Genomic DNA, 27,706 nt, shown 5'->3' with positions numbered 1-27,706 from the left:
CGTGCTCGTGGGCCCACGTGTTTGGCACATGTCGTACCCAGGCTATTGAGTTGTTCTATCAATCATTCTCGGGCTTGTACTCGGGCCCAAGGTCATGCTCATGAGTCCAAATTGAGTCACGCAAGATGGTTGAGTTGGTTCGCTAAAGTCAGTTCTCCTTGAGATACGTGCACTTTATCCCTTCCACCCATTTGCCCTAACTATAACTCTAAGCCATTAAAACTAACTAACCATTTACCCTTATATAAAATAAACAATTGCTGCTCTCTCCTCTCTCGTCACTTTCTCTTGCTAAAAGCCTAAACCATAAAATATCAAAACCCTAACGATGATGAAGTCCTCAATATATCACTAGTATGCAAGCTAGATCTTCTAGCTCACGTCATGCTCATGGACTCATGTGTTTGGCACATATTGTACTCGGGCTACATCTAGGTCAGACTCAATTAGCTGATACAGGCCTACCGAGTTATTCCACTAGTCATTCTTGAGCTTAAAGGCATGCTCAAGAGTCCCAAATTGAGTCACACGAGATGGTTGAACTGATTCGCCAAAATTTAGTTTCTCTCGAGATACTGCACTTTATCTATTCCACCCACTTGCCATAATCCTAACCCAAACTCATTAAAATTAACTAACCATTAACCCTTATATAAAATAAAAAATCGCTGCCCTCTCCTCCCTCCTCCCTCCTCTCTCGCTCGCTGCTCTCCTCTCTCTCGCTAAAAGCCTAAGCCCTAACAGTGACGACGTGCGACAATGACAACGAAGTGTAGCAACGGTGATGAAGTGTGGTAGTAGCCACAACGACGACATAGTATGGCAACAGCAACAATGTGCATCCTCTTTCCATCTATCTTTCGCTCTCTCACTCTCCCTCTCATTACTCTCTTACCCTCAATGTTTTGAATGACGATTTTGGCGGCCACCATGTTGGGGTGGCGCACCTGGCGGGTACCTGCCAGAAGACGACCGGCGAGCCCTTTGTGGGCCCCCCTGAAGCGCTAAAAAGCGCTGGCGAGCTGGCAGTTTGGCCCGCCAAAATATTAAAACAGATCGAAAGCGGGTCGGATACGGGTCGAAGGTGAGTCTAATAGGTTATATAAAAAAAGAACCTCTACCTGTTCTTTCAATCCTTCCTCGCCCGATCCCGTGAAAACCTTAAACCCCTCTTTCTTTTCCTCTCCGGCGCTCCCTTCACGGCCGGGGGCAGCGTGCGGCGACAAGTGAGCGAAGGTAGAATCGCTCTCTTTCTCCTCTCCCGATCTTCCTCTCTCGAGCTACTGTGGACGACGGCAGACGACTGTGGATTGCGGACGTCGGCGAGCGACTGTGGACAGTATGATCCTCTCTCTCTCTCTCTCTCTCTCTCTCTCTCTCTCTCCCAGTCTCTTTTACTCTCTCACTCTCTCCCACTTCTTCCCACCGGCGGCAAAGACCGAAACCAACTATTATGCCTTTTTTTTTAATTTCAATTTTCACTTCCTTAATCTGTTATGCTAGGCAGTTAAGAGGAAATAATTGAAGGAATTATTGATTGTGTTTTCACTGTTAATCTGTTGAATTTTTTTTTTACATTTTTTCTTAATCTTTTATTCTGTTAATCACTCAATCTGTTAATCTGTTGAATACTTGAATGTTGATTGTGAATTTGTTAATCTGCTGAATGTTGATTGTTAATTTTCTTAATCAGTTGAATGTATTTCTGAATGTTGATTTATTAATCTGTTGGTTAACAGTGAAGAATTAGTTTCTTAATCTGTTGATTGTTAATCTTTTTTCACCAAAACAAGTATTTTTTTTTTCACTCTTACTCTGTTAATCTATTATCTGTTATCTCTTATCTGTTGATTGTTGAAGAGGAAATATGGGATTAATCTATATTGGTTACATATAACTGTATAATATATTATATATATGTATTTATCTTTTTATATTAAAAATGCTAGAATGCCTTGTCACCTACCTTGTCGTCCGCCTTCCGCCTAGGCGCTAGGTGGTGGGGTGACCGCCCACCTCCGGATGGCCGCCTTTTGATACATTGCTCCCTCTCCCTCTCACACCGAATTGTTTTTTTTTTTTTTTCAATTTTCTGTCTTAAATTATTAATCTGTTAATTCTTATTACTTAATATGTTATGATAGGCAGTTAGAGAAATTAATTGAAGTAATTATCGATTGTGTTTTTAGTTTTCACTGTTAATCAATAATCAGTTAATCTGTTGAATTATTTTTTAGTTTTTACATTTTTTTCTTAATCTGTTAATCACTCAATCTATTAGTTTGTTAATCAATAATCTATTGAGTGTTGATTGCTGATCTAATATTCTGTTGTTTGTTAATTTTCTTAATCTGCTTATGTTGAATGTTTTTTTGAAGGAAAATGTGTTAATCACTTAATCTGTTGATTAATAGTGAATTAACTCTTGCTGTTAATCTGTTAAATTACCGGAACAAGGAATTAGTTAATTAGTTAATTAGTTAATTAGTTATTAGAGTGCTAATGTGAATTACTGAATTAATTGGAGGAAGTAATCGGCATTTAGTTATTGATTAATTTTTTACTTTTTATTTTTAATTGGAAGAAGTAAAACAGCAATTAGTTACTGTTTTTGTATATATTATATTGGTTACATCTTACATATAAGTCCTTGTTGCTCACCTTCCACCTTGTCACGTGCCTTCTGCCTACACACCAGACGGTGAGGTGATCACCTGCCACCTGTGGTCGACTTTTATAACATTGTTATATATATATATATATACACACACAATGGTGCGATCAAAATCTAGTTATTCCAAGAAGCCAAAGCGTGGCATCGATTTCAAGGTATAATTTTTTCTTATTTCCTCTTCACTTATAGCATCTCCTTAGTCTTTCTTCTCGAACCTCAATGATGTCTTGCATGATTTCCAGAAAATAAAGCATAAGATTGGGCGGAAATTGCTCCCGCCAAAGAATTCAACCAATACCCAAATCAAATCCAAAGGTTTTCTATTATCTCTTTTTGCATATTTGATTCTAAGAATTTGGATGGTTTGGCTTAATGCTTACGTGATGGTTTATTCGGGCAGCGATTGTTCTACCGGAGCAGAGTATGTCAGTTGAGAGACGGGGCATGGTGGTGGACAAGAGAGGGTTGACGCTACAAGAGCTTCTCAAAAAGACATCACATCGCAATCCAAATATGCGGAGAGGTTCTCAGAGTTCTTAATTCTTTAGTTTCTTGTGCTTCTTGCGTAGACATTTTAGTTTATTGTAATTTACTTCTTTGTCCACAATTTTCTAGCTCCACAGCCCCATGGCAGATTCGACCTTTAAGTGCCACACTATAACAATTGCGAGTAAGGAATATGTTTTGGGACTAGGGCGGTTGCCTTAGAAGGTAACAGTTAGCCATGACGGACTAAATGGCAGCTCATTTTATCACGTTGAGTGCAACTAATAGTAACTTAATTATTTTCCCCATTTTCTCAATTTGTACTTTCATGGATCTTTGTAAAAAAAATCTACTATCTCTAATAACTAAATTCAATTTGTACTTAAAAGATTTATATCTGAATTTCTTATCTTGTTATAGTAAAATTTTTTAAAATTTGTAATTGTGATAGCTTATCTCAATAGTGCTTCTTGGGTACAAATTTTAATTCTTTTTATTGGGGTGACAATTGGGTTGGGTTAGCTAGATCTGAGTCAGGTCGTGATAGTGCCAACATGAACAGGAGCTGTTTATTAATCGGTTCAAAATTTCTAAACATGAGTTGTTATTGAACATGTTATATGGGTCATAAATGGGTTCTAGAGTGACACAAATTATTTAAATTTATATAAGTTATTTGAGTTATAAATGAGTTTATTGGTATTATTAATGAATTGTTTAGGTAATAAACAAGTTTTTTGGATCATAATTGGGTTATTGCGTCGTAGTTTGGTTGGTAGGTTGGGCCACAAATGAGTTGGGTAATAAACACAAACACAACTTGTTTAATAATCAAGTTAGGCAGGTCAACGTGTTTATGACCCAAACCTAATTATATTAAACTGACAATTTGGGTTTGGGTTGGGTTATCAGGTCGGGTCAAAAATTGTCAACCCTAGTTTCTTATAGTGTACTTATTTGTTAACAATTTCTAGTTCAATGTCTTCTTGACATTTTTTCTATTTGCTCTCCGTTCTTGATTAAATTATGGAGATTTATTGCTGTGTTATCACAAAGTTTGATGAATTTTTATTTCTTATGCTGCTCTTTTAACTTTTGAAGATGCACTAAATGGTATCAAGGAGATAATTCTTAAGGATCCTTCAAAGCTTAAACTCCAAGTTGTTTCGATGATGGAGAAGTTAAATCAGCTCATACATGATAATGATGGAGCAGTTCGTGACACCTTCTACAACCTTTTGAGAACTGTTGTCTTTCCATCTCTTAAGGGGGTATGTTTTGTTTCAGTACAATTACCCACAATACTTGAATTTAAAAGAAATTCTTGTTAGGATTCTTCCTAATTGACCTTCTGATATCACCTACTCATTGTTCTTTATGCCTTAACCAACAAGAATAGATGTAACCCATTTGGTATAAGGTAGAACTCTTTACATTCATACTCATTTATCCTTTTTCCCATATCTTCTGTTGCACCTTATTTAATTGATGTTATTTTCTGCATGAAATATGCATGTCAAAGCAAAGTTACTGATAATGCATCTAGAACCATTATTGTATATTTTTAACTCAATATGAAGTGGAAGATACTAATGATTGTACAATGTTTTGCGATCATTGGAAGTAGAAATCCAAGCTCTTACAAATGAATGTTGTGATTAATATTGATTTGGTAATTGACTTTCCCACATAATATAATCACTCTTAAGCAGAAAGAAGAAAGAGAGAATCACTTGATTTTATATTACTGCAACATGCATGTTAGTAATGTGTCCAATTTGATTCATTGGGTCTGAGACATTTTTGACTTTGAGGTATTTGATAGGTATATTGTTCATTATATGCTTATCATTTCCTTGCAGAGGACTATATGTTATTGAGCCTTTTATATTAAATTCATGAGCATACCAATTCTAACTTCAATTGAACCAATTCTAATGCCCCCCCGATTTGCAGTTTTTTCCTGGAAGTTCTAATCTCTGTTGACTATGTTCTCACCATTGTATTGACGCTAATCTTCAACATGCCTTAGGAGAAAGGTCTAGCTGTTGTGATTGTTTTCAATAATTTTTTCTCCATTGATGGCATCAGAGAAGATACTACAGATGAACTGGAAAGCACTATCTAGTTTTCAACTTATAGTTTACTTTCCGAGTTATTAAAATCCTTATTCGTAGCTATGGAGAAGTCTCCTCTTTATACAAAATTAGATGAAACGCTACTATGTCTACATGGACATCTTTATTTACTTTGAATTAGCCTCCAACTTGTTGATAACTTATTTATATGGGGGATTGATGAATTGTCCAAAATGAAATTAGTTTTCTCTAGCAACCAATTTGCTGTGGTGACTGGGTTCACGTGTCCATTGCTGTGGTAACTGGGTTCACATGTCCATTGCTGTGGTACTATGATACATTACCCTAATTTATCGAATGAGCGCTACTAGGATACATTACCCTAATTTATCGAATGAGCTACAAGGAGTTTCATATTAGTCATGAAAACTGATGGATAGAAATAAGGACTGCAAACTTATATCTACTGGTTAGGTTAAGAGACTTAGTGGCCTCTAATGATGGAATATTGTGAAGGACTTACTATCTTCACTTCTGTACACCACTTGATGAGTTGCTGGTAGAGAATGAACTTGATGACTTATGACAAATACACTATAGTGCTTAACGTAATAATGCCGAACTGTGATAAAGTGTTATGTTGATTTGCTTATTTGGATCTGGAATATCAGGAGAAGGAAAGTCATATGAGAATCAAGATGGGGTTACTCATCTATTTGGTGGTGAGGGCCCCTGGGTACACCAAGAAGGATGCAATTCAGCCACGGATTTCTCTATGGTTACCTTGTTGTTATGTTACACTTGCTAACCAACTAGATATGTGTAAGAATAAATGGAAGCATCATTAGGCCTTATCTTTCCACTTCTCATAGTCAACTGTGTAAGTGGTTGAAATGTCATTGATCGTCTTCTTTTTGCAGGGACAACAAAGCCACCATCTTGATGCATAAATCTTGTAAGAGCTGACTTATTAAAATATAATAGTTAGAAAAGTTCCTATTAACATTGCCATGATGGATATCAAGTATTTCTAAAGCATGGGAATTGTAGGAAATTAAGGGAATAATTAAAGGAATAAAGTTTAGGTATACTTATATGTTTAAAAAATTTGCTAAGCTTGAATTTGTTTGTAAAAGCGGCCATTCAAGTCATATATATGCATTTACTCTGTAAACTAAGATGAGCCTCTGGCAGTCTGGGACAAATAGAGATGTGCCTATTGCCTACTTCCTCTTATATGTCATTTGTTGTCAATAGGTTAGCATATTCATATTCCATCAAAATAAAACTCTTAGAAAAGTTTCAGTTAATGATGTCAAGATGTATGGCAAGTATCAAATATACTTAGAAAAGTTTTGGTTAATGATGCCTACTCTCTCTACGTTACCTCATCTCTTTATGACTTGTGGTCAAAAGGTTAGTGTATAGAAAACTTTACAAGATCATCTTTGAATATGCTACTTGATATGGTAATGAGTCTTGCCCCTCTCATTTAAGAGGTCATGGGTTGAACTCTTGAAAACAACTTACTAATAAATAATTGTAAGGCCGCAAATATCTCCCTTCTCACACACCCTGTTTGGAGCCTTGTGCATTAGGATCATTTTTTTATTTTATTTTAATAGATCCCATCTTTATTGGAATTGAAAGCTTGGGCGTCACTCTTTATTTTTAAAAGTGAGATTTCTTCCTAAAAGCTTGTTTACGATGAATAGAACTTATTTTTTACTCTTCTATTCCTGGTGTTTTAAGTTACCTATGTCTCTACCCGTTCACTTACTAATTAATGATTAGCTTGACTACCGTTATATTTCAAATCTGATGTTCCATCAAGTTATTTTTCTTATCTTTGTAATATTAAATCATATTCGATGTCCATTAGTAGATCCAAATGTTCCTACCTCCTTTCTGCAGGGAATTCCAGGGGATATGATTCCACTGCTGATGGACCGTAGTTTGCATGCAATGACACATCTCTCAGTGGATATTCGACTTATGGCTTTCAAGTTTCTTCAACTTGTTATTCATAACCATCCGATATCCTTTTTCCACCATGCTGAGAGGGTTTGTACAAGCTTTAGTATTAGTATCGTGCAGTTTTATCTATTACTTTTGTGGATGTGTTAAACATATTTCTTGTTGTGTTGATTATTGTCTTAAAAGGTTATTTTGTTTGACAAGCCTGTCTTAGTGCAAGCATAACACAGGTTGATGATTAATCCTACTTGATATTATGGTGTATAATTTGAATAAGCATTCACTTTATTATGTGTATGTTGGTCCATATGATATGCTTGTTGTTACAAACTTCTCTGTTAGATGGGCATTTTTAGGTGCTATATTCCTAGGACTGCATACCAACAAAGAGCGGATGCTAAGTAGTGAAACTGCAGGATGTGCCACAGGCACACTGACCATCAGATTATGGACACCATGAATGGATTCCATAGTGGTAGTGTCCATGGTCATAAGGGGGAAAGGCCAGATATGGATGGAGATGAGAGTTAGAGCAGTGCACGAGGAGGGAGATAGAGGGAGAGTGCTAGAGGCCTATCATTGTGGATCAGAGACATAAGAGTTGGGGAAGAGTTATGGCTGAGGACTTGTGGTGTTCTTATCTATTTATATCAATGAGTGCCGAATTTTTCGTCGGAGTTGCTCAAAATCGACTGGGCGTTGAATTCTGTACCTAGCGCTACTGCAGCAGTGCAATATACATCCCTTTGTCCTGCTGCCATTAATGTGCTGGCATGATATGCACAAGTCAGCATGCTCGCCCATTACAACCAATGTTATAATACCAACAATGTATCAAGTTTCAGATCGATGGATGTGCAACTACTTACTAGCATAGTGAATATCTCTCTATTATTGTTTGAATTACCTGAATGCTTTTGTTAACTTGTCCTTGTTTGGTATTCCCTATTTCCTTTCTATTGTCTTCTAAGAACCACATAGGTAGGCATGCCAGACATGGCCTTGCTGATTTACAGTAGATGCTGTTATTGTTACGGAACAATTCCTTAAAGATTTAGATTTATTGTAGGAAGCAGTCCGCGCAACCGAGGAAAATTATTCACAAAATATTCTTCCATAGTCAGAAAATTACGAAACCAAATTGAATCAATCCGTAACTCCCTGATCTACGTTTTTCGTATTTACGCCCTTCGCAGATTTGAACTGCAATTGGGACGAAAACACGATATAATGTGGATGATGGTGGTGGTGACGGGTGGAGTGGAAGTTGGAGATGAGGGTGGATGGGTGATATTGTTTAAGGAATAAAGATGAAGGGAAAGAAGTGGTCGAGATCCCAAAGAAGGAGGAGGACTCGACAAACGAGGGAGATTAGAAGTTAAGAAAGACCTTGCCAACGATAGAGGTGGTAGGTTGGTGAAGAGGGAGGAGGGAGATTAAATTAGAGAGAAGATAGAGAGGCAAGAAATCAATATTCCAATAGCACTATGAATTTGACTGCCATCCACACCTTTATAGAGGCTAGCCAACAAGTCATAATAACAATAACTAACCCTAATCCTAGTATAATCCCTTCGATCGCGTTCGAATGCGCTCGATCATGTTCGAACGCACAAAAGACGTTCTCTGTATGTGCGAACGCGATGCAAGCGTTCGAACGCGCTGCAAGCGTTCGAACGCGCCCGACCGTGTTCGAACGTGCATTACGCGTTCTTTGTATTTGCGAACCTGATGCAGGGGTTCGAACGCACCCCAACCACATTCGAACGCAACCTATAGAAAATTTATTTTAATGAAAATAAACAACTAATGCAATAAAAAAAAGACTCTAACAAGGTGTATCAGATGTATAGATAACTTGATTTTTTGGTGACAATACTTGTCATGCTTTATCAATATTGTTATGTTTATTCTCACAATGTTTCGGTTCAATACTTCAATCATGGCCTTGTAAAATAGGAATGCATATATGGTATAATCATGGATATTTAATCTGCTTGTTGTTTCTGGTTGTGTTAAATTGGGAATTAATGTACTTATCCAAGCATGGCAGATATTTCTTGGCTCTTCTTGTTATGTATGAAGCATATAATTATAGTAGTCTTATTCTGACATTACAATATTGTGATGTGTTCTGTAATGTTCTGTAATTTATGTTCGTATAGCTCGAATCTGTTAACTATTATGTTCTAATCATCATTGGTGAATAATATTGCTGTTGGTGTTCTTAATTTTAAGGCAGTTTGGATTGTTGATCAGTCACTTTTATGGATTGTTAACTATACAATTGCTGTCTTACAGGTTCTTGACAACTATGTTCATATTCTAAAAGACAAGCAAATCTGTTTACAGGACAAGAGCAAACTCAAGACTGCTCTTGGTGGGCTTGTTCATTGCCTCAAATTGTTGGCCAGTGAAACTATTGAACTGGTCTGTATCACATAATGAGTTATTTGAACTACTTTTATTGTATATATTTTCTTTTTCATGATGCCATCAATAGTTAGTATCCTTCAAGTATTTGCTATTTCTTTAGCTCTATTGATCTGGTCTCTTCATGCTCTTTGTTTGCATTTGCTATAAGCAGTTGCATCCTGTAACCCTCTTCTGTTAAATGATTTACTCCTATGCTATTATTCTGGTTATTGTATATTAGATCTACAACTTGCTGCTATTGATTCTGATGTCGACTTTTTGTATCGCTTTATTCTTTTTGTTAATATGCGGTGATCTTGTTGATTTCCTTCAAATTTTTCTATTGCCATTTCGCTACTCTAATACTCTTGAAATGATGATCTGTTCATGCTGTCTTGTGATAGCAGAGGCTACTAGTAGGAGCATATATCGTATGCTTGATCTTTGTATATATTTCTAATGAGAAGTTAGGTTTTGATGTTTCAGATATTTGGATGTGGAAAAAGGAAAAATTCGCTCTCTAAAAGTTCCAAATATGACTCATATAATTCTACTAGTGGTAGGCTAGAGCAAGGATGGTCATGCCGACTGGCATTTGCCGTGCCAGTGATGGCATGAGGTGTACCAGTGGCACACCCCTAGCTGACCGGCACTTGCCATGCCGGTGGTGGCATGGAGTGTGCTAGTGGCACAACCCTAACCGACCGGCATGAGTGCATGTTGAGCCGTGCCGGTTCGGCATGGTTGCGTGTCAATCTCCGTGACTGTGGATCAATTTTTTTCTTATTTTGTCAATCATCATTAAATCAATTTTAATCATTTTTCTAACAAATATGGTACGACATGTGGAGTTCATTTTTAAAAAACTTTTTCTTCATTCTATCAATCATCATCAATCAACTTTAATATTATGTGTTGAATAATATTTATATTTAACTATTGCTTTATCTTTAATAAAATATGTCATTTAGAAAAGTAATATATAGATAAATATGCCGAAGATCCAAAAACATCTCTAAATATCTTAAAATTTTTATTGAAATTATGTTAAATGCGTGCTAGTGGCACCTAGGTCATGCCGTACTGATGGTGGCACGACTATCGTTGGGTTGGAGATCTATACTTGCCAACTCTAAGAGTAGTTTAAGATTTTAAGGTGATGACGAAAGGTTCTTGTCACCATTAGATAGTAAGTAGATGTTAAACTTGTAGTCAACTAGGTTCTTGTTACCACTAGATATTAAGTTTCAAACAGTGAATTTGAAAATGGTGCACAGTGTAAAATAACATCACTACGTACAAATGTTCTGACTTTGACTTGTCATTATCATTTTTCCATGAGTTTATATGAAGCTTATTCTTGTGCTTAAGGTGTTAAAAATTGTGTACTTTTTAAGATCTCTTCTATCCCATGTTTAATAACATTCTCATCTCCTTTGGATATATTACTTATTTTAAATAATGAGGATCATCTTTTCTTCCATAAAGTTTAGAAACAAAATCATGAGATGAAGTAACTCGAAATTAGATCAATCAAGATCTACTTGACATTGTACAAAAACCATATTTAGATGGACGGAGGACCTTTCATGTGAATGGCATGATGTACACATCTGCCTGATCCTTTTCCTCAGCAGTCCCCAATAGTTCGTGGAGCATCAGTTCAATAATTTAAGTTAATGACTTTATTAATTCTTCTTGTCTTATGTGGTAATACCTCTTTCAAGTAGTCGTCAAGAGGATATAGTGTATAAGTATAACCACCACAAGAGCCATTGAAGGTTCAATATTCATAAATCATATAGTGTGTAAGTCCTAATTCTCTCTGTCATTTTTATGAGAATATTCATTTAATAGGAAACCTCACTAATGGGTTCAATGGCCACATCTAGTGTACATTAGTGTAGTGACAAACTAAACTGGTAGAATATGTTGGTTTCTTCTTATCATCTCTATCTCAATGATCTTTGAACCTAGCTTAATTTTGTTGGCGACCTCCAGTCCCAATCTTTTACTATTTCATGTTTTTTCGTACATATCTTATTTACTTTCAAACTTGCAAAGTCCATTTGATGTTAATGTCTCATTTTAAAATTGCAAATTTCCCATGTGCTTCAAACATGATTAGTTTTGTACTTGCAGATTTAGAGAAAGAATTTTGTTCAGTCAAAATGTACATATACATGCTTTCTACTATCATTTAATTTGATTTATGATCCCATTTCCTTTTAAAATCGTTCGCAGAATAAAAAAGCACCTGACTGGATGAAGCACATGTATGTCAAGTTCGAAAATCAGCAAGGTAGTATTATATTGTTCTTTTCTGTGACATCTCTTGCTATCTTTTCATCTATCATTATTCTTTTCTTGTATTATTGGTGCATCATGTGTTAAAACCTAGTTAATCCAAGTTGTCTTGTTCCTTCTAAAGAGTTAAAAAAGAAACATTAGATCTGAAAATGTCTATTTTTCAATGAAACATAGTCCTCATATGGTCTTTACCCCTAAGGATTGTCGTGTCATTGGCATGGGGTGTGTCAAATAGCATGTGGCACGGGGGGTGCCAATGACACTCTTGTAGATGCGTGTCACCCTGTACCACTACCTATATCGTGCATATCACTTGATAATTGATACAATTAGGCTATTGAGGGATATGTATGTTGAGCAACGATGGCCGTGCCATAGGCACGGACCGTGCCGGCTAGTGGCCAGCACGGCATGGCACGGCACATGCCGCAGCACTTGCCGGCCATGCCGTAAGAGGAGAAGAAAAAAAAACGAGATACTCACCTTCATCGTCGACGACCGCTGCTCGCCGCTCACCTGCTGTCGCCGTCGCCCGAGCGCGTCGGGTGCCCTAGCCCGAGGGAGAGATGAGATCGACAGAGAGAGATCGAGAGAGAGAGAGAGAGAGATAAGGTTATCGGTTAAAACTTAAGTTGCGGATCCGGATCTGGATCCGTCGCCGTCGCCCGGATCCGCAACTTAAGTTTTAACCGATAACCTTATCTCTCTCTCTCTCTCTCTGTCTCTCTCGATCTCTCTCTCTGTCGATCTCATCTCTCCCTCGAGCTAGGGCACCCGACGCGCTCGGGTGACGGCGACGACGACGAAGACGGCGACGACGACGGTGACGATGGTCGGCAACGGGTAGCTTGACGGCGAGTGGCGGAACTGTTAGGAGGGGTGCCATGCGGCACCCCTCGTGCCATGTGCCGGTACGCCGCCGGCACGGCCATCCATGATGTTGAGTATTGTCTGCGACCTATTTAACTTACTCAAAGCGACTCTTTTTTGAGGTCTCTCTGTTGGTAGGCTTATTTTCCAATCTCAACCCAAAAGGAATAAAAAGAGGAGAAAGGGAGATCTAGGAGAGAAAAAGGTTGATCCAAGGATGAGAACTTCAAATCCCATTAAAAGACATGCTTTTCTTATTTTCTCTTCCTATTTTATAGTAATCAAAGGGAAATCATGATTTTCCTCAAATTTTTTCCCCAAATCTCAAAATTTGAAATTAAAATGTCAAAGATATTCAAATTGTATGAAAATTGGTGTAGGAATATATTGAATTAACTCCATGTGAGTTGATCTGAACCTAATTATACAATTTTGAGCTAACCTAGTAAAATTTCAGCATAAATTAGAACTTATTTATTAATGTTGTTCCCCCCAAAATTATTGGTTTCGATCCTTAAGAACGATTCTAACTCAAAACAAGAAATGTTGGTTTTATGGATGAGCCGATCCCAATCCTTTTTGGTCAATCTGGATCGGGATCGACCGAAACGAAGATACTTGATTCTAAAAATCCCCTTCACTTCTAGGCTCAAGAGACTTTAATAGGCCCAAAAGTGGATTTGAATTAATTGGGTGAACGTTTTTTATTTTTAAATAGCAGATAAGCCTAGAAGATTTTAATGGAAGACCTCCTATTCCAATATCATGTTAACTGACATTGTCTAAAAGCTTAAGCTTTTAGAAAACTGTAGTTTAAATCTTTTATATTTTAACAGGTTCAAGTCGCATTCAAATATGGGCTCTTTTGTCTTGGTATTGTCAATCTGAGATGTGACCTAGCCCATTATTTATCAATTACTGTTTGTTTATTGCAATTCACTTGCTACTCCCTTGAGATGACCCATTAGTATGGCTCTCATGTTTGGTCCAGCTAATTGCCTGCATTATCATTATTATCTTGTCTGCAAATTGCTATGATTTTTTTTTTTCTCTTTCTACTTGTTATTAACTTATTATTATGTCTTACTTTCCTCATGATTGCTTAATTTTGTAGGATTTTTTCCTGTAGTCAGGAAACTTGAAGATCTCGTTCCAGTCCTGGTCAACTGTTTTAGAGAATCCTCTTCATTTCATATAACAACAGATACTTGTGATCAATCATTTGAATATATGCTATTGATTCTTCAATGCATAAATCGAGCTTCAAGAATATTGGGTTATGTTATAAAGAAATATCAACACGTTGATGTTTATTGTTTCAAATCTTACAACCCTGACTTGTTGTGGAGTAATATCTTGCTGCACTTACTGAAATTACAAACAGCATTTCCTTTCGGTCAAAACCATAAATCCAGTGAGAAGGTATTTTTTTTTCCAACTGATATTTGTTTAGATCCTTTTTGTTGCCAAGTGCTTATTTGGATTCACATATAGCTGCCATATGTTACTGTTTGACTACTTCATTATGTCAGAATGCATTTGTGCCCTTGGAAGTGTTTTTACCCACATATAATGTACTGAATTAATGATTCTACTGACAAACAACATTCGCTACATTAGAAGCTTTCATCATTCTCTACTTTCATCTAGACCCTATGCATTTTTAGGAATTTTGGATGTTGGTCCTGGCTGCATGAGTCTAATTGCAAGAATAAGGTAAATGTTAAGCAGCTTATAGATTTCATATGAAAATCTCCTGCTTAATTTTCTCTGGCCCACAGTTATCATTATAGACCCTTTACGAGTGAATTTTCTAAGAAAATTGTTTCTTTTTGCAAACTGTTGTATCCCTTATGCATTAATATATAATGGACCCATTTATCAAATATGTGTCATGCTATTCCACCCCGACTATAAGCTTATACACAATCTGACTAGGCCCATATGCAAGGACTCCTTTTGCCTTGCTAGTTGTGACCCTTCAGGAAAAGGAAAAAAAACCAAAATATAACAGTTCATGCATGTATACTCTATTTTTAGTTTTTCATTTAAGCGCCTGATAGCTATGCTTCTTTCTCTCCTTAAAAATATATAATAAAATATAGGTATATATTAAATTTGTTCATTTATGTGTGTATATATGCATGAAAGTATGTATAGAAAGAGAGTGAGAGAGGAGGGAGAGAGAAAGAGGAGGATGCATTCATGATTCTAACTGCTCAAAATTTTGTGGAGATCTTTATAACTGGTGATGAAAGGCAGGAAAATTTAGTAGGAAAGACAACTGGAAAAGGATCACTTGAGTTAGACTTCTGTGAACATGTTCCAAGATTTGAAGAATGTTAGTATGGTGTGGCTTTATCAGCTAAGTACCTACTGGCTTTCACAGACAATGTAATTCCCTTTGTAAGGGTTGCAGAAGTCATGTGTCAATCTGGTTTACCTGTTAATTAGTTCTATTATGTTAGTCATGCACTGATGTTTTAATGTATCTATGTTGAAATTTTTTTGCATATGTATTTACTTGTGATTGACACTAGCTTTCAAACTGATGAGAATGGTTGTTTGCTTCGACTTTGAACCGATTTTCTTGGGGTTTCCTGCAGGAAGAGGCCAAATTTTTTGTCTTGAACGTCAGAGTTGCTGAGATGTTTTTGCACCTGAAAGAAATGATGGATGATGCCGCAGTTATACGTGATCATTTTCTCGAGTTCATTAGGTTTTCTCTACTAAGAAAGGTCCTGTATGAGTATTCTTTGCCTCCATGTTTAAGTATCTCCCATTTCAGTTGTTTATATGATGTGACAGATTATTTCAGGGTGCTTCCTGGCTTATCTGATATTTATGGCTATGTTTTTCACTCCTGGGTTAAAATGTTGCCAAAGCAAGTAGTTCAACTTTTTCAGCGTTTTAAAAAATCAATTTTACCAATGATTTTTTCCTCTTCTTATTTATCTATGGCTTTAGAATCTAAAGTTCTCTGGTCCTCTGTCTCTTACTCCATTGAAACACTCTATTTTTGGCACTGTAACCATATGAATCACAAAGTTCTCCCACAAGTGCCTCTTAGTTACACATTTAACCAATGAAATTTATAATTTTACAAGGATTAAGAGAAGAATTTTGCTGGATATGACTCCTAAGAAATGTGAAGTGTTTACTTTTTAAATGCTTTTTGATATAGTTATCCTTGAGTGTTTTGTAGAATGTGTTTGTTACTTTATTTACAACCAACCATGGTTTGGCTTCAATATTTTTGGGACTTATCTAATTGAATTGCATTCCTGTTGTTCTTTGGGGCCGCAGGTTACGAGAACTTAAAGGTATCTACGTAGAAATTAATGAAATTGTTAGCACCCGAATTTGGGGTCTGGAGATGGTTGGAAATTTTAGAAGTTAAGGCTGATTATTTCTATATTCCTCTGACAGGTTGGGGCATCTGGGAGTGATGAACCACTTCGTAAGGCATTTATGGAAAGGCATATAGCTTCATTGTTACCTTTTATGCCAGGGCTTATATCACAAATCACGAGGAGTTATCAGACACGATTGTTAGAGGTTTGATTCGCACTTTCTGGTGAAGTTTTCTTATCATCGAGGTTCCGAAATATCAATTTCTATGTAAAGAATATGCCTAATGCTAACTTACAAAAATAATTGCAGGCCTTTACTAGTGCATTTAAAGATTGTAAGGTGAATTGCAAGCAAATATTGGGGTATTTTTCTGTATTGGAAGAAATGATACTTCCTGTAAGTTCCAATGTTGTCACACTCTTTACAAATTTTTGTCCTTGATTAGCCACAGTTGCTGTATGCAATGAATTTATCCATTTCTTATATATTTTAATGGAAAATTTTTACAATAATTTCGTTATTCTTCAATTATTTACCATATGATCTTGTTACTGTAAGACCTATTCAAGCAAATTGACTTCTTATTAATGTCCTTGACACCAAATTTTCCTTAATTCTTATTGCAAGGACAAAGTTGACAAACTGAGGCTTGAAACCAACTGTCCATACCTGATGGACTATCAGATTGCTTGGGTAAAGGAGTTTCCTAGAATCTTATTTCAATTAGATGATTTACACCCTCCAATCTCCGAGGTACCATTGCTTTACTCATGAACTCTTCTTTATCGTACTGCACAACATTCATTTTGTTTACAACTCATTATTATACTTGATTTGCAATGTGCTAAATTTTAATATCATAATTAAATTGTCAATTGTCGTGCCAGTGGCTCGTGCCGTGCTGATACGCTATTGCCATAGGGCGTGCCGTGTGGCACACTAACGCGTCTACTGCATGCCTCAAATTTGCCTTTTAGAATATATATATATATATATATATATATATATATATATAACTTAATATATGTATTAAAGCTTATAGTAGTCTTTTATCTCTAGATAAATGATGTATTTTGTTAAAGCTATAAAACTATAGTAATTGTCAAGTAGAAACATGATTTAACACATATTATGATTGGATATGTTCATTAATTGATAATGGTTCAGTAATTAAAAGCTAAAGCTAGAGTAATTATTTTATGCTTTTAGTTTTCTTAATTCTAGTATATGTATTGTGGAAACCTGTTGAAACTTTTGGAGCAACTTGTTTTCTAACTCACTCGGAATTAGCTTTATAATGTTTGGATGAACATAAGTGCATTGAAGTATATTTAGGCAGCTAGATCTCTTTTGAACTCTGTAGTTATGTTAAGAGTTTTAGCGAGTGCTGGTTGTCCAGCTGATTAGCCATAATTTTTAACCTATTGACCTTTTACACGTTTAGATATATCCTGAAATTCTAAACTTTTGGCATCAGATCTTTTCTTTTTTGATCAGTGATAACGTATTAGCTGCACCGTTTGAACCTAAATTAATGGCTCACCTTGGTTGATATAATGGCCCTCATGAAATCTAGACTATTGGCTATTAAGTATGACTTTAGGATCAAAGTCTGAATTTGTGCATACTTGTTCTAGTGTTCAAGCACTCATTGCGATGTAGATAATGACTCCCAATGGGAACTGATGGACGATACTCTCACTTTTCATGATTGCTAGGTAAGCTTTAATTCATATAATTATATATGATGCAAATTATCATTCTAATATCAGTGTCAATCAGGCATTAAGGTTAAATTGGATGTCCTACATCCGTGTTTTGCTCATGAATTTAGCATTCCAGATGTATTACTCCTGTTTATACTGTTTGTCTTCAGATAGCACCGTCTGTCGTGACCGCTTATTTGCTTGATTGGACACTTCAATTGTCAACTTCCTTCATATATTGAATATATTGTAGGTAGCTTTGAAGGTTCTAAATCGATATGTTCAATTCGCTCGACCAAACACTCCTCTCATGTTGGAAGTTGAAACCCTACAATTGACACTAAAAGAGTTTTATGATGTTAGAAGTAAGTACTTGAGAGCCATTTTGTACATGTGATTGTACGTCATCATACTAAGGAATTTCTTTGGTTTCTCTATTTTCATTTGAGAAGGAATTAACAATATCTGCTTGGCTGCAGCCATTGCAGGAACAGTTCATCGTGGGCCTTTCGTAAAACTCCCTTATGATTGCCAGGTTCTTGCTTGTTGTATCGTCAAAAACTATCTCAAATTGGATAAAGAATTTGTCGATGCATTGACTCGTTGTTGTGTATGTAAGTATGTTTCTCCTTGATTGTATTACTATCTCCTTCCTTCGGTTGCACTACAGACTGTGAATTAGAAAAATATCATTGACTATTTGTACTTGAAGATTGAAAAATAATATCTTTAGAAACACCCAATGATTCTAATTGTTAGTCTTATTATCTAGATCTCTCATCTCTTTTTACTCATCGTCATTTGATCATGAGCATGATGTCTTGTAGAGGAAAATCTAGGACAGAATAAAACTGTGTACGATTATTTATCCTGCAAATATCCTTGTATTTGCAACGCACATACAACATCCACACATGCTTAAGTGCATAGACAAAATGGAAGAACCATAGTTTTCAGTTTCGGCCAATCTCGATCCAGGTCGAAACCACCTGGTTTCGGCCTGTACAGGTGGCTGCAAGCAGCTGCATGATGCAGGCAGCTAGCCTAGCTGCAGCAGCTGCTGATAGTAGCAGCTGACAGCCGCTGCTATCAGCAGCAACTAGAGAGAGAGGGAGAGAGAGAGAAAGAGGAAGAGAGAGTGAGGGAGAGAAAGGGAGAGAGAGAGAGGGAAAGATAAAAAAAAAGAGGGTATGAGAGAGAGAGGGGGGAAAAGGAAGAGAGAGTGAGGGAGAGAGAAAGATAAAAAAAAGAGGGTGAGAAAAAAAGAGAAAGATAGAAAAAAAAGAGTGTGGGAGAGAATGGATACTTTATACTAATAGTTAGAGGGAGAGGAAAGAAGAGAGGGAGAAAAAGAGATTTTTACTTTTTAGGCTTTATATGTGAGTAATTATTATTTCTTATTTTTTTTATAATTTTTTCTAAATTTTTAGAAATTTCTCAACATTTTTAATAATATTTAGAATTTTATTTAATTAAAATAGTCTGATCCGATACAGGAGCCGATACAGCCGATATGGCCGATCCAGCCGATATGTATTGTTTTTCCGGACGGCCGATCCTGATCCCGATACCGAATTTTGGAACCTTGGGAAGAACTACCTTGGTTGGGAGTAACTTCATATTATTCCATTTATTTGATGACAAAGTTCGTAGTATTTGGCGGTCCCTAGGTATTCATAAAGCTGAAGTAAATTAAATAGTTTTAGGACCATATATTTTTATGTGGTTTTCCCACTTTAGAGGCCTCTATCCATATATTTAATACCTTTATAACCTAAGAAATGTGACAATAGCAAGGTTCTAGGAATCGGGATTGAGATCGGCTGTCCGAAAAAGCGATACTTATCGGCCTTATCAGCTGTATCAGCAGTATTAGCCATTCGTATTTGCCTGTATTTGAAAATATTTTTTAAAATATAGAAAAATTCTAATTTTTTTAGAAAAAATAATAATAAGATATAAATATAAATATAAATTATTCATATATAAATTCTAAAAACTAAAATATAAATACTATTTTCTCAATCTCTATCTCTCCCCTTTTTTACCACTCACTCTTCCTCTCTCACACAAATAAATATTTTGTACCTTCTTTTTTAATTAATTCTCTCTTATCAAACTCCTCCCCCTCTAACTCTCTTTTATCAAACCCTCTTCCTCACTGACTCTCTCCCCCTAACTCTCTCTCTTAAGTCTTATCAAACTCTCTCTCCTACTAGGTCTCACTTATTAACTCTCTCCCTTATCCTCTCCTTCACCCTTACCCTCACCAACTACCACCTCTCTCTCTCTTCAACATATTTTTTTATTTTTTTATTTGTTCTCCACTTTTTTCTCTTTTCTTCCCCTCTCTCTCTTCTTCTCTGTCCCTCTTACTGTCGCAACCCACAAATTCCCTTTCTTTCCCTCTCTTCCTCTCTTTCCCTCTCTATTGCTCGGTTGCTCCCTCTCTTTCTCTCTGTCTTTCCCTTTCACTTCCCCCCGCCTCTTTCTCTCTTACCCGTACTCATCTTTGGTGGGATCGGCCGATCTTGACCCAAAATGAATCGAGTATTGGCCAATACTTGTGATCGGCCGAAACTAGGAACCTTAGAAAATAGAAATCATGATAAGGTGCAGATTTTTATTTATAAGACTTATAGAATGGTATGCCAGTACCAATTAGCACGCAACCACACACCATGCTTGTGGGCCTATCAGCACTGATATAAGGGAATATCTTGATGCTCCCCCTGACTAACCCCTTTCGACCTTTACTAACCTTGTTTTCACCTTCTGGAAACTTTGTTTCCACTTGACTTATACTATTTGGCAAGAGGTGTGTTTCCCCATGTTGATCATGCCGGTTGGCACATGTTCTACAACTAGCACAACAATCATTGATAAAATACAGGGATTTTGTGTTGGTTGGCATAGATTGTTTAACGGGCACGTACTGAGCTAATGGGCTTGATGCCTCTATGTATTGAGCTAATTTGAAAATTAAGAAAAAATTGGTAAACTCATAAAAGTTAGAACTTAATTGTTGTAAGATTCAATTATATCTACTACATATGTGTTGATCTTAACTTGTATTTTGCAATTATAGGTTGAAATCTTAGCTTGGGAAATGAAAATTAGTTTTTCTTTAGATTTTGTGCCTAATTATGAAAACCAAGCTTCCAAGTATCGGAATCGAGATCGGAATCGACCATCTGAAAAAAATGATACGTATCGGCCGTATCGGCTGTATCGATAATATCGGCCGTCCGTATCGGCTTGTATTTTAAAATAATTTTTAAAATACAGAAAAATTCTTAATTTTTTAGAAAAATAATAATAAGATATAAATAGAAATTATTCATATATTAAGTCTAAAAACTAAAAAATAAATATTAGTTTCTCAATTTCTATTTCTCCCCCTTTCTACTACTCACACTCTCTCTCCCACACAAATTAAAAATAATTCTTACTCTCTCCCACTAATTCTCTCTTATCAAACTCTCTCTCTCTCTCTCTCACTCTCACTAACTCTCTCTTATCAAACTCTCTCTCTCTCTCTCTAACTCTCTCTTATCAAACTCTCTCCCTAACTCTCTCTCCGACTCTCTCTCTCTCTCTCTCTCTCTCCTACTAACTCTCTCCCTTAAAAAACTCTCCCTCTCCTTCACCGACTACCACCTCTTTCCCTCTTTAACATAGTTTTTTATTTTTTTTTCTCCACGTCTCTCTCCTCTTCCCCCTCTCTCTTCTCTTCCCTCTCCCTCTTACTGTTGCAACCCACAAACTCTCTCTCTTTCTCCCTCTCTCTCTCTTTCCCTCTCTTTTTTCCCTCTCTCTTGCTCCATCTCTTTCTCTCTCTCTTCCTCCCTCTCTTTCCCTCTCTTGCTCCCTCTCTTTCTCTCTCTCTTTTCCCTTTCTTTCTCTCTTACTCATGCTCGTCTCGGGCGGAATCGGCCGAAACTAGGAACCATGATGAAAACTCAAAAAAAAAGAAAAGCAGGGCAGTTATCAAATTGGAGTTTAATTGGTATATCATTCAGGCATATCTACATCTATATGTTGATCTAATTTGAATTAACACAGTTATGTCATCCAATTTGAATTAAATATCTCTACAATATTTAGCTTTAAACTCTTTTATGCCTTGGCGATGATTCATATTCTTACTTTTACACATTGCATGTTGTTTCACTAATCTCTGGCTGAGGGGTTCAATTTATCCATTGAAAGCTTTGAACTTGAAGATGTGACAAGCTATATAGAATTCAATTAGTGTGCCCCAGAATCAGATTTTAGTGATTGGACTTGCTTTCACCCACTTTATGTTTGTATGTTTTTTTCTGTTCATTAGCTTCTTTTCTTTTTCTCTTTTTAGCATTTCCTTGGTAAAGTATATGACAGCTATAGTTTTTCATGCCAATAGTAGGACAAGATTGATTTGCTTGTCTGAAAGTTGATGAACTTATAGAAAGAAGTAGGAAGATCTTATCAGTTAATTTTCTCTAGTGGGTGGAAGCCACTTTAATATCTGAGTTTTCTATTTCTCATAATTTCTTGACCATGTCTTAATGCAGGTGGTGATTTAAATCCCCAACTTTTGCTCAATATAATAGGTGATCTACAAAGATCATATAACACGGGCATAGTGCAGATTGCAGATCTGCTTAGTTTCTTGCTTGCTTTAATAGCACGATTTCATGTTCATCCTGGTAATCTCTTGACCATTTTGATTTTCTATTGTTCCTTTTGGTTGTTATAGTGGAATAGGTTTTAATTTCCATCAATTTTCTCTTGAACTATTTAAATCTAACCTATAAGAAATGATATGAAGTATTGTTGTCTGAAAAATAATTTATTATTTAACTGTGTAGCAACTGCATAACCTACTCTTTTGATCGAGTTCTAGACCTCTCTTATTATATATATATCCTGATATATTTGTACCATAATTGGTACAGCTACTTGCGTTGTCTTCAAGCCTGTGTTACTACATACTATATGTAATTGGCACAAATAGAAGCATATATAAGTCTGGATGTTTGAGCTCAGTTGGTTGTTAGCATAAATTAGTTCAATTGCCTTCGATCATTGTATTGGAGACAATGATAGCTTATGTGTTTGACACACCTAGCATTTTCTCATGTGAGGCACCTTTTGTATGAGATCTCTTTGTTCTCGTATGGACCAGTGATATATTCGCGAGTAACAAGATCATTCAGCTTTCTCAACAGTGAGATACACAAGGTCATTTCTTAGATTTTATTTTGACAAAATCTATAATATATTTTGGAGAGCATAAACCAATTATTAACCAATATAATTTGCATCTTTATAAGATGGAATTTCTGAGGATACGTGCCTATATAGTGGTCACAGTGCACTACTACCATTACCAACTTTTTGATGTTATCAGATGTTTTAATGGTTACCTTTTGATCATGGTTATTGCATGCAGAACATATCATTTATTGCTCTTGAAAGACTAACTGTTGTTATAGAAGCCTTTCTTCCTGCACTTTTAAATGATTGGCTCCTCCAATTTTTCTGCAGTAATGATGGTACTAATATTAGTATTTCATCTACATCCTGGAGATTAGATCGATAATTTATTGTGTTAGGGTATGGCTAAAAGTTGCCTTTGAAAACTCTGGTGCCACTACTGGGGTGAAGATTCAGCAGAGTCCTGTGTGACTTTGTGAAGTGTGGATTATTTTCTTTTCTATTATTTTATCTTGTCAAAAATTTTCCATACCACAATGCATATGCTTTCTGGATTTCTTTTCATTTCTTCAGTCTTTTCTGGATTTATTTCTTATACTAGGTTATTTCCTAATATAGATATAAAAGAAGTAAATGTGTTTCTTTCTATTCGAACACCTGTAATTTAAATTTTGTTTTCCATTCAGAAAATACTTTTTTCGGGGAGAAAGATCGGAGTGTCTCAAATTCCTGGCTTTATAAGAAAGTATTGCACAAGATTTTAGATTTTCTCCCGTTTCAAATGCGTCATGGGCCACACATTGGGCCAGTGATTCTGCAGGAGCTGTGGAATGTAATAATTGATGAGTTTGTATGTAATCAAAACTTGTTTTGTTGGGCTCATTAAGTTTACTTTTTAGTCTTTAGATTCTCAGAAAGAACCGTCAGGAAGAATGTCTATGATGGTTTGCTCTGCTAATTTGGGATGCTTCTTTATAATATTTTCCTTTTTTTTCTTGCAGTCAAAAAAGCCACCTCTAGAGAACACATGGGGATTGCTGGCAACAATTATTAAACTTGATTGCCATACTACAAGAATCTCAGATGAGAATATCCGCGAGCTTAGCAAGCAGATATCTGGCTACATGGTTGATGCTGCTTTTGTATGTATCAATTCTCCTTATGCTGTCAATATTCTTGAAAATTTGCAGACAATGATACCTGTTAGAATAGTGATCTGACTTCTATTATCATCATTTAGTTTACTAAATTTTTTGGCAGTTTGTAATTTGTAGCATATTTTTACTTTAATAATACACATCTTATTTTTCTAGTCTAGGATATGGGTCGGATATATTTTTCAGATTCGGATATGGATATCGGATATCAGTTTACCTGCATATTTTTTTGAATAATTTATAGTTTTTAGTTTGCTTATTTAAATAATAAATATTAATATTGTTACTAATAATGCGTTATATATTATTTATAGAGATTAATTTCTTTAATTTTACATATTTGACATACAAAAAATTTATTTGTTGTAAAACTCTTAATATTTTTGTGTTAATTATATCTAAATAAAATATTATAATTCTTTTAAATTCAATCAATATCCGTTTAAGATCCAATCCTCTATCCGAAAATTATCCGTATATGTTTAGTTAGGATATTACTTTAAATTTTGCTATCCATCCAATATCTGTATCCGAATTTGTATTCAGACTAAAAATATGGATCCGAATATAGGTTAAGCACTATCCGATCCTTATCCGATCCATTTTCACCCCTACTCTTGAGTGCTTTTATTTTGTCAAAATTATGATGATCTAATGTAATGGATGGCCCTATAAAGTTTGTATCAAATTTAAGGTTATTGTTAGAATTTTAGATAAAGACAACCCCAGACTTGTCCAGTCAGTGGGCAAAGGTTTGATCGGTTGAATATCTTCATCAACTTTTTTAGGATTATGTTCTTTGGGTTCGAGTGCTGGATGATTGGACTGGCCGAAAATGGTTCAATTGGTCTTGTTTTAATGCTCTTTGGTTCAGAGTAAGATTGCAACATTGATTAATCAAGCTCAAGCTTAGTGTTCGAGGTGTTCCTGGAATGCATGGTTGAGTTGCAAGACCATCTATTTTTATGATTGCCATCTCATTGTCATGATTTTTTTGTGTATATGTGCACTCTGTGTGTGGGTGAGGTTATTTCTTTTTAAAAGAAAATTAAAAAGAGTTGAAAATTAGCTGAGAGATAGGCTATGATTCCCAACTCTTTGCTTGATCTAGTTAGACAATCGTGAAGTATCAAGCATGAACTATTTGAAGTCAATTTTAGGAGTCCTGCTTGATTCAAATCTAGTTAGTATTCCACTATTCCTATCTAATGTCCATCTATCGAATTTACTTTGTCTCACATGTTGACATAGCGATGAGGCAACAAAGCCCTGTGCTATGCTGATTGAGTGTCGTAAGGACTCGTGGTAAGGCAACAAATCATGTACTACACACACTACACACATTTATATGGGTTAATTATACTTAGACCTCCTAAACTATCACTATTTTTACATACTTCTTTGAGCTCTTTTGTGACACATAGGCTCCCTAAACTATTACAAATATTTCAAACGCCCTTTCCATTAAGTTTCAATTACTTTTTACGTCCATAAGTTGTCACATATAAGTCACACGAGTAACCATATAACATGTTTACCTTTATGTTTCTAGAGGAGAGAAAATAAATTTTAATTTACTAAAATACCCTTTCCTTCTTATGGCGGTATCTTAGTCTTTTTAGCTTTTCCGTTTACAAAATGTCGGAGGGTTAGGGGAAGGGGGTAAGGGTAAGATTATTATAATAGTTTAAGGGATTATGTGTCACAAAAGAAAAAATTCATGGAAGGTATGTGGAAAATGGTAATAGTTCAGATGATGTAAGTGTAATTATTCCTATATATATATGATTTGCAGTTTCAAATTACTCTACTTTTGATACCTTTTCTATTAGTTCTATCATGGCAAAATGCTTGTAATTATACTAAGGTGCACCTTCATAGACTTTGGTATGACTATTTAAACTAGCTTCTCTACCGGCATCGTTGTATGAGGCTATGAACATCATGCTTTACACTAGCAATATAATAATCAACATTGATACAGCAGTTGTATTGTATCCTGCCAATGCTTATTTCATTAGCAAAATATTTCTTGTAAATAATGAGAAGCTCCTTATATATTTTTCTTTCGTTATTACTTTCTAAGCATGTCCAACTACTAGCTCAGTTGAAGCTTTCTTTGTGCCATTTTTTTACTATGACATTTTCTAACCTCTTGTTTTGTTGCCTTGATGCAGTATATGCCAGAAGACATTGACATGGCTATTCAATCTGATGAGATCAAAATACTTGGGAAGGATATTTGGCCGTGTTTTCTGCTACTTCGTGAAAATCATAAGCTTTTACATTTTGTCTTTGAGTTTCTTGATTCAATCATAATGGAATGGAGCTCCTCATTTCCATCTCGGTTTGATAGTAAATATACACTGGAGCCATCAGCTCGCATTCGTGCAATCAGTTATATATTCATATGTATGTGTCTGCTTAATGATGTGAGACTCCTTGTAAATCTTCGTTTGAGTAAATTGGATATCGGAAATATCCTGCACAACATACGACAATTGCTGGTAAGAAGTAAAATTAGAATTACGAGTTTGTTGAATATTATTTTCTTATATAGTATATGTCATAGTGCCCTCTTAGGGATGAAAGAACTAGTGAAAATATATGCTAAATTTAGCTAGAACTGTAAAGATCATGACTATTTTTATAAAGTTGGTTATTGTATTTTGCAGTACTTGGTTATTGCGATTTTATTATGTTCTGCATTTTTTGAATTTGCATACACATCATTACACTCATGTCGACTAGAAATTTCGCTCGCTCACTGTTTCATAATCTAACTAAAATTAACTCCTTTTACTCTTGATCAAAATTAACTTATCCTAGATATAGACTGATTCAGTCAAATTTTTTTTTTGAGTACCTAATGCAGGACTCTAATAGGTCTGACGTGACATTTGAAGAAAAATATAAAATACAGAAGGCATTTGACCAACTGAAGACTAGAGTATGCGAAATGCAATGTTATGATACAAGTGAGCTGGAAGGAGTTTACTAAGAAGTGCTTTTGTGATGTGTAACAATGAAGCAATCATTCTACTTGTTTCAGTTTGATGACCATGCCAGGTTTCTCCTTTGACGCATGTTGATATTCAAAAAGTCGAGCCTACCACCGGTTTCTTTGCTTTTATTGGAAATGTTGGTTTTGATGTGCTTCCCTTGCTTTTTCTTTGGTATTGCAGGTATAAAGAAAAGAAGTTTGACATTTTTAAAGCCCTACTGAGGTCACGACTCTAATGACGGAGTAGGTTTCGGAGAGTTCATTTCAAGCCAATTTTTGTCCACTTGGAGTTGGAAGTTGAAGTTTTCTATCAAATTTTACTGAAATCTTTTTGTAGATAGAGGCATTTTTGTGTTAAGGCAGGACATTGAAAGGTCCCCTACATAAATATTCATTTTGAAGTTGACTTCTTTGATTGGTTAAATATATATTAATTAAATATCAATTCATAGATGCATTTGAATTCTTTTTAA

The 27,706-nt window shown here is 35.7% G+C and overlaps 1 protein-coding gene across 2 annotated transcripts; it reads left to right on the top strand.

Annotated features, from left to right (window-relative positions):
* Nucleotides 1-1,125: 1,125 nt before the first annotated feature.
* LOC140800402 (uncharacterized) lies at nucleotides 1,126-27,706 on the top strand. 2 transcript variants are annotated; one of them, XM_073155168.1, is made up of 21 exons: nucleotides 1,126-1,339; nucleotides 2,699-2,829; nucleotides 2,917-2,989; nucleotides 3,075-3,197; nucleotides 4,262-4,431; nucleotides 7,153-7,302; nucleotides 9,517-9,645; nucleotides 11,875-11,932; nucleotides 13,925-14,232; nucleotides 15,417-15,548; nucleotides 16,240-16,368; nucleotides 16,474-16,560; nucleotides 16,792-16,917; nucleotides 18,124-18,235; nucleotides 18,350-18,484; nucleotides 22,427-22,561; nucleotides 23,759-23,922; nucleotides 24,074-24,214; nucleotides 26,407-26,736; nucleotides 27,105-27,298; nucleotides 27,415-27,706. In XM_073155168.1, exons 2-20 carry the CDS (start codon nucleotides 2,773-2,775, stop codon nucleotides 27,228-27,230), a joined length of 2,685 nt encoding a protein of 894 aa, XP_073011269.1. In that variant the 5' UTR covers nucleotides 1,126-1,339; nucleotides 2,699-2,772; the 3' UTR covers nucleotides 27,231-27,298; nucleotides 27,415-27,706. The 2 variants fall into 2 exon arrangements, with proteins under 2 accessions (XP_073011269.1, XP_073011270.1); XM_073155169.1 differs by lacking the exons at nucleotides 1,126-1,339; nucleotides 2,699-2,829; nucleotides 2,917-2,989; nucleotides 3,075-3,197 and adding an exon at nucleotides 3,323-3,385.

This window comes from Typha latifolia, chromosome 13, assembly GCF_019914945.1.
Source record: "Typha latifolia isolate L0001 chromosome 13, TyphaL0001v2, whole genome shotgun sequence".
NCBI classification, from domain to species: Eukaryota; Viridiplantae; Streptophyta; class Magnoliopsida; order Poales; family Typhaceae; genus Typha; species Typha latifolia.
The sequence above is the reverse complement of the archived record's forward strand: the minus strand, read 5'-3'. Positions and strand labels throughout refer to the sequence as shown.

Coding starts and splice junctions, on each gene's coding strand:
- LOC140800402 (XM_073155168.1), top strand. CDS start 2,773: ATGGTGCGATCAAAATCTAGTTATTCCAAGAAGCCAAAGCGTGGCATC. Junction 16,561..16,791: donor TGGAAGAAATGATACTTCCT/GTAAGTTCCAAT, acceptor TCTTATTGCAAG/GACAAAGTTGACAAACTGAG. Junction 24,215..26,406: donor ACATGGTTGATGCTGCTTTT/GTATGTATCAAT, acceptor GCCTTGATGCAG/TATATGCCAGAAGACATTGA.